The following is a 12,396-nucleotide window of genomic DNA, read 5'->3' on the forward strand; positions in this document are numbered from 1 at the left end:
CTTCGTACAATCTCCATCTGGCATCTGTGGCTGTGCAGAGGGTTTATTCCTCTGCACTCCACAGCTCCACCTGCCGGTTGGAATTCCTCTCTACAGGTGCATTTGCACCAAAGCTAGGTTCCTTTATCTAAACGCTTGTGGAGAGTTTCCGCAGTGTCAGCGCACATGTTGTGCACTGACCACGGAGATAATTCCACATTCGTTACACTGCCCTACATTATGAAATACTCTGAGGATAAATAATCAATAGTCCAGGGCACTCTGGTATTACAACAGCCAGTGCACATGGCTAATAATGACAGGCAACTTCTGAAGCGCTAAACACACTCTGCCACCTCTCCCTGCTAATGTCCCAGCTGCTGCATAGTACACCACCTCTTCTATATTTACTTACCAGAGAGAGGGAAAATGACTGAGGCACTTAGCACAGTTTCCGAAAACCGTATTTTATGCTGTTGGCTTTGCAAAGCAGTGGCTATCTCATGATCCTGTAAGAAGTATCAGATGTTTACTGCACCATTGAAAAATACATGTAAAGCAAAACAGTACACGCCAAAGTTATAGCAACACAGGAGTTAGGGCATTTCTACAACCCTACACCTGTGGCCAGAGCAGCTCTGATATTCCGGAAGGCTCTCCCTGGCCTCCAGCCCTCCTGACTTCAGTGGGTCTCCACTCCCTCAGAGTCAGAAGTGGAGACCCTGTGGATGTTGTGTTGCCCAAGATAGCCCCAGTCCTACCCTTCCTTGTACTTCTCTCTATGGTAAAAGATTGCCTTTGATTGATAGGACTGCTGCTGACACATCCAAATTTTGATTGACTAATGATTAGCCAATGTTACCACCTCCATGTAGTATGAGAGCTTATGAACACAATCTGTTCACAGTACTCCACATCTGTCCCTGATACTACAGAGAATTGGTCAAATTGACCAATCAAAACTGGATGTGAGTATGCATCCTAAAGCCTGGCATACACACCCAATTTTGATCGGCCAATGATCTGCCAGTTTTACCACTCCATGTAGTATGAAGGCCAATCAGAATTTGATGTGTGTACCAAGCTGTACAGTTGCCATGCTGGGAAGCTATGGGACAGACTGACATCACTTGCTAAAGACTTTGTTGCCACAACCGGTCAGAGGGAACCTGAAGACCAAGAAGAAGATGGCTGGAGGCTAGAGGGAACCGTCCTGAGGATTTATGGAAAAACACATATCACTTGAACCAGGTCACGATCCTCCACTTTCCACTGCTGTTTTCACTCTTTTTTTTTTTTTAAACATTTTTCTGTAATCCAAAATGGGCTCTACCCAGGGCTCACAAGAGGACCTGAGCACCAGGCATGCTCAGTTGATCCTTCTGTGCAGGGCCGAATTTACCATAAGGCACTCTACGCACGTGCCTACATATGTGAACCCAGGTCTTGATGATGGAAAGGCGGCCCTTTTCCCACCCCAAGTAACTCTCTCCCTCTTTTCTATGTAGAGTCTTGAGCAGAGTGTAAATGAGCGGTTACTCACCCTGCTCAGCATTTCTCTGGGGCCCCTCCAGCAACATAATACTAAGGGGCACCTGTAGCTACCTACATACACCGGGCAGGGGAAATAGGGGCCAGCCAGAACAATTGTGGTGCAGTTCTGCGGATGTTTGTAGGTCCATGGAGGGCGAAGTCTAAGGTGCCAGGACATCTGTGCCTATAGGCTCCTGTGAGGTAAATCCAGGCCTGCTTCTATGCATTTTGTGGGGAGGTAGCGAGCTTGCAGCAGGCGGGAAACAGGCGTCTCAGAGGCTGAAATGGGCATGCTGCAGGAGTGCCAGTCCAGCAAAGGACTCCCCTTCCGGTTTCATGTATATGTTACGGCCAGAACCCGAAGTTTGGCCACCTCGCGATCTGGCTGGCCACTTTGGGTTCTGGCCGGCCAATGTGCGAAGTGGCCGCTGCGCGGCGGCCAATGTTAGAAATGACATTTATTCCTGAAAGATTCATGTCTTTTCCTGCGGGCAAATGTAACAAAAACGTAGTTAATTGAATGGAATTAAGCCGGCGGCAATGTAACAGATCAAGCCGCCGGCTTCTGCTCTGCCTCCTCGCCTCCCCCCCCCTCTCTCCTACGGGCACCTGGGGGACACGCGTGTCCCCGAGAGTCGTTCGTGGCTGCAGGGAAGCAGAGCGGGGAGGCTGCAGACATCGCTTCTGCCAGTACCCGCTCTGCAGGAGCGAACGGCAGGATTGCCTGCTGCGACGAACGATTCTGGGGGGACACGCATGTCCCCGCCGCCTGCCCAGTATACGAGAGAGGCAGGGGGGAGGAGAGCGAGCTAAAGCCGGCGGCTTGATCTGTTACATTGCTGCGGCTTAAAGAGACTCTGTAACCTCAAAAACATTCCCTGGGGGGTACTCACCTCGGGTGGGTCAAGCCTCCGGATCCTAATGAGGCTTCCCACGCCGTCCTCTGTCCCACGGGGGTCTCGCTGCAGCCCTCCAAACAGCCGGCGACAGACCCGACTGTAAATTCAATATTTACCTTTGCTGGCTCCAGCAGGGGCGCTGTGGCTGCTTTCGGCTCCGAACTACACAGAAATACCAGATCTCAGTTGGGTCCGCTCTACTGCGCAGGCGCCGGAAACTTGCGCCTGCGCAGTAGAGCAGACCCGACGGCGATCGGGTATTTCCGCCTACTTCGGAGCCGACAGCCGTCAGAGCGCCTGCGCAGGAGCCGGGAAGGTAAATATTGACGTCCTCTTTCACGGAGGGCTGCAGCGAGACCCCTGAAGGACGGAGGACGGTGTGGGAAGCCTCATTAGGATCCAGAGGCTTCCCCCACCCGAGGTGAGTACCCCCCAGGGGACGTTTTGACGTTACAGATCCTCTTTAAAGCGGTTTAACACCCAGCATTACAACTTTGCTTTAAAAGATTGCTTACAGCTTAGAAATTATTATGCCAGATTTTTTTTTAAAGGGGAACTGAAGAGAGAGGTATATGGAGGCTGTCATGTTTATTTCCTTTTAAGCAATACCAGTTGCCTGGCAGCCCTGCTGATCCTCTGCCTCTAATACTATTAGCCATAACCCCTGAACAAGCATGCAGCAGATCAGGTGTTTCAGTGGTTCAGACTTATAAGTCTGATCTGACAAGACTAGCTGCATGCTTGTTTCTGGTTTTAATCAGATACTACTGCAGAGAAATAGACCAGCAGGGCTGCCAGGCAACTGATATTGATTAAAAGGAAATAAACATGATAGCCTCCATATACCTCTCTCTTCAGTTCCCCTTTAAAGGATACCACAACTGACATGTGGCATAATGAGATAGACATGGGTATGTACAGTGCCTAGCACACAAATAACTATGCTGTGTTCCTTTTTTTCTTTCTCTGCCTGAAAGAGGTAAATATCAGGTATGTAAGTGGCTGACTCAGTCCTGACTCAGACAGGAAGTGACTACAGTGTGACCTTCATTGATAAGAAATTCCAACTATAAAACACTTTCCTAGAAGAAAATGGCTTCTGAGAGCAAGAAAGAGATAAAAAAGGGGGAAATTCTTATCAGTGAGGGTCACACTGTAGTCACTTCCTGTCTGAGTCAGGACTGAGTCAGCCACTTACATACCTGATATTTACCTCTTTCAGGCAGAGAAAGAAAAAAAGGAACACAGCATAGTTATTTGTGTGCTAGGCACTGTACATACCCATGTCTATCTCACTATGCCACATGTCAGTTGTGGTATCCTTTAAAGGGAACCAGAGAGGAAGCACCCTTGTGTATTTTACCATGTATATCAGTAAGAACATTAGAGAAAACACTTACCATGCTCTCTGTTTCCTCCTCACTGCTAAAAGTGTCTGTTAACAGCAGTCACAAGAATCCCAGACTGAGCAATTAAATCTGGCTTTGCTGGGAATGATTATTGCTGAGTCATTATAGCAAAGCCACAAGGGGGCAGGCTTGGGCTTGAAATAACACCACAGAAGACAGACTTAGCTATAATCTTTCTGTAGCAAAGCTAGACGGAGCAGCCTGACTTCTCAGTCGGGATTTCTTATCAGACGTGATAACAGTCAGATTACACAGAGAACAATGAAACAAAGGGCAGATTAGGTGTTTACTGTCATGTTCCCACTGATTTATAAGGTAAAATACAAGAGGGTGCTTCATCTCTGGTTCTCTTTAAGCAGAAATTCACTGAATGGGTTAAACATGACATTTTAGTGTTGGATTTAACTAGGAATCCGCATCCATTCTTATCTTTAGTTACAAATGTATCTTTGTTTGGAATGCAATTAGACCTCTGAAAAGCCTGCCAGGGAAGCCCTCTTTGTTCTCTCAGAGCAGTGTTTGTTTATTACTTTGTAAATAGATACATTTGTAACTAAACCTAAGCCCGGAGGAGGATTTCTAGCTAAATGCAGCACTAAAATGTCATGTTTAATCCATTCAGTGAATTTCTGCTAAAAAAAAAATCTGGCATAATCGTTTCTAAGCTGTAAGCAATCTTTTAAAGCAAAGTTGAAATGCTGGGTGTTAGACCACTTTAATTCCATACAATTAACTAAGTTTTTGTTACATCTGCCCGCAGGAAAAGACCTTAATCTTTCAGGACTAAATGTCACTTCTAACATTGGCCGCCGCGCAGCGGCCACTTCGCACATTGGCCGGCCAGAACGCAAAGTGGCCAGCCAGATCGCGAAGTGGCCAAACTTCGTGTTCTGGCCGTAGCATATACAAGCTGCTTGTTGGAGATTTCGGGGGGACAATGCAGCCACCTGTGGGGACAGAGAGCGGTGCCAAGGGGACACAGAGGTATATGAATACTGTCAGTACTTACCTCTGTGTCCCATTAACAGACTTCAGTGTGTCTTGGGTTCACAGCAAGCATTATATTTCCCCCCCTACAGACATTGGCATAGGAATTAGAGGTGCGGACGCTGCCACTGCCCACGGGCAATGTATTCAAGACTTTCCTTTAACCCTTTACATTCTCTCTTTTTTTTTAAAGCCAAACAGTTCTAAACATATATTGTACTGGTTAATTTACTAAAGGCATATCCAGTGATCTCCAGTTATGATTCCATAGGAGATCTAGAAAACCTGGACTGGACAGTTTAAAATTGTCAGCTATTTTATGATGAAAAAAAATTAATGCCAGCCCTTGCCCGCACTGGAACCACTGGCGTAGGGTCCGTGGTCGCAACGGTCGCTGTAGCGACTGGGCTCGCCTCCTGAACTGAAGAGGCGGGGAGGGGCCCGGGGGCCTAGACCCCCCAGGTGTTAAAATCCCCGCAGTGACTGGCTCCCGGAGGCAGAGCAGGGCTACGAGAAGATGGCTGCCGAAGCCCTGCACTGGAGACTATTTGTGTCTCCAGTACAGGGCTTCGGGCGCCATCTTCCCGTAGCCCTGCACTCTGCCTGTCAGCGCGGGAGAAACTGGCTGCAGGAGAGGATCGTCGCTAGAGGAGATGCACGGGGGAGGCTGGCTGCACGTCGGGGAACTCACGTCAGAGGCTGGCCAGGTGAGTGAATTTTCTTTTTTATTTGTAGGTTTTTTTCCTGGTGACTGCTCCCCACATAGCGTTTTTTTTCTGGTGACTGCTCCCCACATAGCGTTTTTTTTCTGGTGACTGCTCTCCACATAGCTTTTATTTTCTGGTGAATGCTCCCACATAGCATTTATTTTCTGGCGAATGCTTCCACATAGCGTTTACTTTCTGGCGAATGCTCCCACATAACGATTATTTTCTGGCGAATGCTCCCACATAACGATTATTTTCTGGTGAATGCTCCCACATAGCGATTATTTTCTGGTGAATGCTGCGCACATAATGATTATTATCTGGTGAATGCTGCGCACATAATGATTATTTTCCTTCAGACTGGCATCTTGCTACTAATTGCCCTATTTCCTCTGGGTGCTGCGTATGTTTGCAAATTGAACGTGGCACCCATGCTGCTGGAAAGCTGAATTGATATAGCCATGCCATGCACAGCTATAGGGATTCGGATATGTGTGTGTTGCGGGGGGGGGGGGGGCTGTTATTGCCGGGAGGGGGGGCACATCCAGATTCCACATCAGGGCCCAGAGGTTTGTAGCTACGCCACTGACTGGAACATAGTGGAGGCTGCTGAAACGCTGGCCGGTCTTATGCAGGTGTGATCGACAGTTTAAATGCTTCAATATTAAGCATAGACAGTGAACCCTACCTTCAGAGTGTTACTCAGGATTACAGTTGTGCTCCAGCAGTCAGTCTCCTGTACACTTTGTGCAGCCATTTCTAAACAATTCCTAACCAAGAAGACGTAAAAGTTAGAAACACTAAAAACTATGAAGCTAACAGACACTTGTACAAATCTGATTCCCTCTCAGAATCTGTTTCAGCAGCAACTTCTTACCCTCTGGGAATAGATGTCTTATTTAAAAGGTAGGGCTGCTAGCTCGGATGTCGCGGAACTGAAATTTCCACATTTCCGATCGGAACTTGGAAACCGCAATTCCACGGCAATCCAATTTACTGCAACTTGGTAATTTTAGCCCCATCACATAACTCAGAAGGATTGGACCAATTAGATATTGCAGTAATTTTAGACCAATCACAAGACTGATTTTCCGATTTTTTTTGTCATTTTTTGCATTCTCTGAGGCAAGGAAAAAATAAAAAAAAAAACCTCGGAAATTGGAAAACTGAAATTGGAATTCCCGCAAAATCGAAAATGGGCATTTCCAACCACCCCTAATTAATTACCCTGGCGGTATGATTCTTTCCAGATTTTAGGGTCTAAAAGTGGTGGAATGTTTTGCAGGCTTTTAGACCCTAAAACCGGGGGGGGGGGGGGGGGGGAGAATCACACAGCAGAGAGATCTACAGCAGCCCCAGCACTTACTCACCTCCCTGGGATCTGGTGCTGCAGTTCTCCCTCTGTCCTCTGGTTGGCGCTGTAACCCTATAGTGAGGACGCCGGCTGTCATGACGACAAACGGCAATCTCACCCGAGGGATGCAGAGACTCGGAGGACAGGAAGGAGAATGGCTGCCGGGGTCTGGATCTCCCGGAAGGTGAGTGAAAACACACCCTGCGCGCTATGCCCTACACAGTTCTGCTGGCAGCTACCACGAGTCACACTCGGGATAACCGCACCTGGCTTGTTTTTTCCAACCCGAACCTGACTTATGATAACCACCAAGGAGGTTAAAGAGAAACTGTAACCAAGAATCGAACTTCTTTCCAATCAGTAGCTAATACCCCCTTTCCCATGAGAACTCTTTTCCTTTTTCTCAAACAGATCATCAGGGGGCTCTCTATGGCTGATATTGTGGTAAAATCCATCCCACGCTGTGATGCCAGCACCTAGGTACTGACATCACAATGTGGGAGGCTTGTTGCATTGTGGAAAATAACAGCTGCTTCCAACTGCCAAAAAAGCAGCATCGCCTTCCACAAAGATTACCTGCCAGCCGTAAAGATGATGCCATGTGATACATTTCAGAATGTAAATCAGGAAGAGGAAAGATTTTACAATGTGCAAACACTGACTAAATCTGACTAAATCATTTATAAATAATTATTGTAAAATTAAAAAATTAAAGAGACTCAGAGATGAGTAAAGGGGACGTTTTTTTTTTTTACTTACCTGGGGCTTCCTCCAGCCCCATAAACATGGATGCGTCCCTCGCTGTACTCCCACAATACTCCGTTCAGCTACAATCAACCCCCAGTACTCGGCTCAGTCGGGCTCAGTCAGACTGAGCGACGTCAGCCGGGGGCTTCTGCGTTTGCGCAGAAGGCTCCCTGCTGACCTCACTGAGCCGAATAACAGAGAAGACTGCGGGTTATTGGAGGCACGTGGGAGGAATGGCGAAGGACACATCCATGCTTATGGGGCTGGAGGAAGCCCCGGGTAAGTAAAAAAAAAAAGTATCCTTTACTCATCTCTGGGCCTCTTTAAGCACTTTTTTTCTTTATGTTATTTTCACTGCAAGTCCTCTTTATCTATCTGAGGACCGCCTAACGCCGATGGGCGTGGCGGCAGCTGATTGGCGTCAAGTCCTGGGGCTGCAGTTTCCCAGGAACGGCCACGCGCATGCGCATTAGTTCCCTGCTACTTCACGGAATGTAGTTCCGTGATTAGCCTGCTAGCCGCCGATCGCGACTAGCAGGCTGTTTGTAAACGAAAGAAGAAAGAAATCCCTTGTTTAAAAGCGTACAGCGATGCGGTCCCCGGCAGAGCTGTACGAGATCGGCGATCCCCGGCCTCTGATTGGCCGGGGAGCACCGTCCTCTCATAGGCTGAGACACGGATCGCCCTCCTGTTCCATAAAGATTACGGAGAGGAGGAGGGAAGGGGAGGGAGGAGGGAATGTGGGAGAGCGTCAGAGGCTGAGAAAAAACAAAAAGGGCCACAGCGATCAGGCACCTCAGGCAAGTGGAGAGAATCGGATGTGAAAAACATACTTTCGGTTTTATACATACCCATGTAGAGGTACTAATAAACAGTATGTTATTTTCACACTGCATACCATAACATCCACCCATCCAGGGTTGTTATCTGTAGATGCCATAGCAGAGGACTGGCATACAGTTTGGAGTCATGAAGACTGCCGTGCCCCTTGGATTTGGCCAAGCTATAGACATAACCTTATCATGTGGGTTGTTTCCGGCTGGAAAGCCTTAAAGAGAATCTGTAAATGTAAAAACGTCCCCCGGGGGGGTACTTACCTCTGGAGGGAGAAGCCTCGGGATCCTATCGAGGCTTCCCCTGTCCTCCTCCATCCCACTGTGGCAACGCTAGAAGCCCCCTAACAGCGGACATGTAACAAGTTCGGCTTTTTCTGCCTGAGCCCATCGGAAAGCAGCTGGAACTGGAGAAGGTAAATATTACATTGTCTTTTTAACTCCTATATTCGTTGATGGTGGTCATGTGTTTATCTAATGTGTGAAGCGGATGTATGATGAATTAACCTGCAATTGAGGAGACCTGTGCTGATAGATTTATATATTTTATCTGAACTTTGGACATTGATTGCTCACAGCAGAGGTCTCCTATCAAAAACTTGCTGGCATCGATTGTTTTAACTTTTTTCTTTTCTTCAGGTTTACTTACTGCATGTTATATTATTATGCAGCGTATCACAGGAGCCTTTCTGAGGTGTCCATGTTTTTATAAACAAATCCCTCTGTCCGGTTTAGATTTGGGACACACTGAATTTTGTACTGAATCATTGTGAACGTTGGCTGTGCTGTAAAGCAGTGTAATTTGATGGCAATTATATAAATACAGTGAGAACAGGGGCGTAGCAATAGGGGATGCAGAGGTTGCGACCGCATCGGGGCCCTTGGGCCAGAGGGGCCCCGTAGGGCCCTCCCTGAACTGCAGTATTAGCTCTCTATTGGTCCTGTGCTCATAATAATCACTTCTACAGATACTTTGAATAGTGGTAATCATTAAAGCTGGCCACTAACGGTCCAATTTCTAGTGAAAAATCGTTCGAGCGATCAGAAATTCTGATCGGATTGGTTGTAAATAATCTCCATTGGTGAACACAATCGATTATGAACGAGTGAAAAAAATGTCGCCCGAATGAATTTTCGTCGGACGAAAATTTGGATTTTCTCGGTGGTCGTGATAGATAGGAAGTAAAGATTGGTTAGTTGATGGTGTAGTGAACGATTTTTCGTCCGATCAGAATTTCTGATCGCTCGAACGATTTTTCGCTAGAAATTGGACCGTTAGTGGCCAGCTTTACAAACTGTTCCCCATCCCCTTCTTGCACCTCTGACACTGTAGTTGGCATTGGCAGGTTTTGGTGCGCCGCATCATTTGTTATGAATCGAGTGTTTAAAGGGGCCCCATGTAAAACTTGCATCGGGGCCCACAGCTCCTAAGCTACGCCACTGAGTGAGAACTAAGAAAAAGGCTATACATAAAAGTTAAATCCTGTTAAAGTGAACTTCGGGGGGGCGTGTGCGTTCATTATGGAGTAAGTGGTTTCAAGCCAATAACGTAGTACATTTGCGGCATTCAAAGATACTACCAGTAATCACAAAAGAATAATCTTACTGTAGGAATAGATTACTAGTATGTTATGCTGTTTGGCCAGCCTATTCCTGTCAGCAGTAGAAGCCTTTGTTTCTGTGGTAACCGGAGCTGAGAGCTGCTTCATGATGGTCACATGGTGTCTGTGGGAGGAGACAGAGCCATACCTGTAAACAATCATTCTCAGATCTAATACCCAGTATACACGATGCAGCTTCCCATCACATCAGAGGTTTAAACTGATTATTTCCAAATTGTCCAATCTGCTCCCCAGTCAATAATGGGATGGATTTTGTGAAGTAATGAAAAGAAAATCAATCCCGTTAACAATCGGAAGCAGTATGGGCATATACACATGATGCAACTTCCCGTCGATTACCTGTCAATCTGATGGGAAATTGCATTGTGTGTACATAGCATAGCACTTCTCTTTACAGATTGGTACAGACTGGTAGTACACAGGGATTTTTTTATGCTGTCCACCGTATTCTAGCATATGACTTGAACACTGCCAATGAACCACCAAGCCCTCTCAAGATGGCCATTAACGATACAATGCCCCACATTTATTGTCCAATTCAATTGTTATGATCATTCGAAAACGATTGTTCAGGCCCAATAATGAAAGGAAAACGGCTAACCAATTTGATAAGATTAATGGAATCGATTTGGTTTTCAGATCAATTCCATCAATCTGATCTGATTAATTATCAGGTTTTCTCCCATTAGCAGACCAAAAGTGATCATTTTCGATCAAGAAAAAGAAGATTTGTTATGTAAAAAGGGGCTATTAGCTACTGGTAGGGATGAAGTTCAATCCTCAGTTAAAAATTAGTCTTAGGCTCCCTGCACACTACAAATCCGATTTACGATTAGATTCAGTTTCCGATTTGCAATTCTGATTTTCCCTGAATGCTATTAACCACTTGATGACCCACCCTTTACCCCCCCTTAAGGACCAGCGCTGTGTTTAGTGATCTGTGCTGGGTGGGCTCTGCAGCCCCCAGCACAGATCAGGTAGCAGGCAGAGAGATCAGATTGCCCCCCTTTTTTCCCCACTAGGGGGATGATGTGCTGGGGGGGGGGGGTCCGATCTCTCCTGCCTGCGTGTGGCTGGCGGGGGGGCACCTCAAAACCCCCCTCCGCGGCGAAATTCCCCCCTCCCTCTCCTACCTGCTCCCCCCCGGAGATCGGGGCTGCACAGGACGCTATCCGTCCTGTGCAGCCAGTGACAGGCTGTCCCCTGTCACATGGCGGCGATCCCCTGCCGCTGATTGGCCGGGGATCGCCGATCTGCCTTACGGCGCTGCTGCTCAGCAGCGCCGTACAATGTAAACAAAGCGGATTATTTCCGCTTGTGTTTACATTTAGCCTGCGAGCCGCGATCGGCGGCCCGCAGGCTATTCACGGAGCCCCCCCGCCGTGAATTGACAGGAAGCAGCCGCTCGCGCGAGCGGCTGCTTCCTGATTAATCAGCCTGCAGCTGGCGACACAGTACTGCGTCGCTGGTCCTGCAGCTGCCACTTTGCCGACGCGCGTTATGAGTGCGCGGTCGGCAAGTGGTTAAAATGAACCTTAAGTTGGAAATAAAAAAAAAATATGAGTTTTACTCACCTGGGGCTTCCCTCAGCCCCCTGCAGCTGATCGGTGCCCACGTAGAGTCGCTCTGATGCTCCTGGACCCGCCGGCGGCTACTTCCGGTTTCGCCATCACCGGCCGTCAGGCTGGGAACGCAAGTGATTCTTCGCGTTCCCAGCTACAATAGCACCCCCTATACTGCTATTGCGGCCTTCCTTGCTGCAGGGGGCTGAGGGAAGCCCCAGGTGAGTAAAACTAGTTTTTTATTTCTGACTTAAAGTTACCTTTAAAGCGGACCCAAACCAAACATTTTTTTAATTCAAAATATTTAGTTGCACCACTCTGACACATACAAAGAAAAATAAACACTCCTTCAAGCCTAGGAGCATTTCAGTGCATACTTTTCACCCTTCTCTTTTCATAACTAGGGTTATACAGATGGCAGCCATTAGCAATTCCTCCTTTGCCCGGACACCACCTAATCCACCAGTCTACTGGATTCTGTCCCGGCAATATGAAAGCAAGGGAGGGGTTCCTCCAATAAGGCTACTTACACACTAAGACGTTGCGTTTTAGGGGACGTTATGGTCGCATAACGTGCCCCTAACGCAACGCATGGTGGTGCGGGAGAGGACGTTAGAGTGATCCGCGTTAGGCGGCTCTATCCACATAAGGTCTCCCAGAGTGGCGCTGATTGGCCGGCGGGACCACGTGATGCAGAGCGAGACACTCCGCATCACGTGGTCCCGCCGGCCAATCAGCGGCCGCCAGTGCATATTAAGTAGCCA

At 47.7% G+C, this 12,396-nt stretch overlaps 1 protein-coding gene across 2 annotated transcripts in view; it reads right to left on the bottom strand.

Annotated features, from left to right (window-relative positions):
* Positions 1 to 10,171, bottom strand: part of C6H1orf146 (chromosome 6 C1orf146 homolog) — a 29,791-nt gene extending 19,620 nt beyond the window's left edge. The window contains exons 1-3 of one of the 2 annotated variants that reach the window (XM_068242614.1): positions 10,055 to 10,171; positions 6,203 to 6,284; positions 395 to 488 (exon numbers count right to left, since the gene is read on the bottom strand). In XM_068242614.1, coding sequence (XP_068098715.1) covers positions 395 to 488; positions 6,203 to 6,271 — 163 coding nt within the window. In that variant the 5' untranslated portion in view covers positions 6,272 to 6,284; positions 10,055 to 10,171. The remainder of the gene's footprint in view (positions 1 to 394; positions 489 to 6,202; positions 6,285 to 10,054) is intronic. The other variant, XM_068242615.1, reaches the window with a different exon arrangement.
* Positions 10,172 to 12,396: the final 2,225 nt, after the last annotated feature.

This window comes from Hyperolius riggenbachi, chromosome 6, assembly GCF_040937935.1.
Source record: "Hyperolius riggenbachi isolate aHypRig1 chromosome 6, aHypRig1.pri, whole genome shotgun sequence".
Taxonomy (NCBI): Eukaryota; Metazoa; Chordata; class Amphibia; order Anura; family Hyperoliidae; genus Hyperolius; species Hyperolius riggenbachi.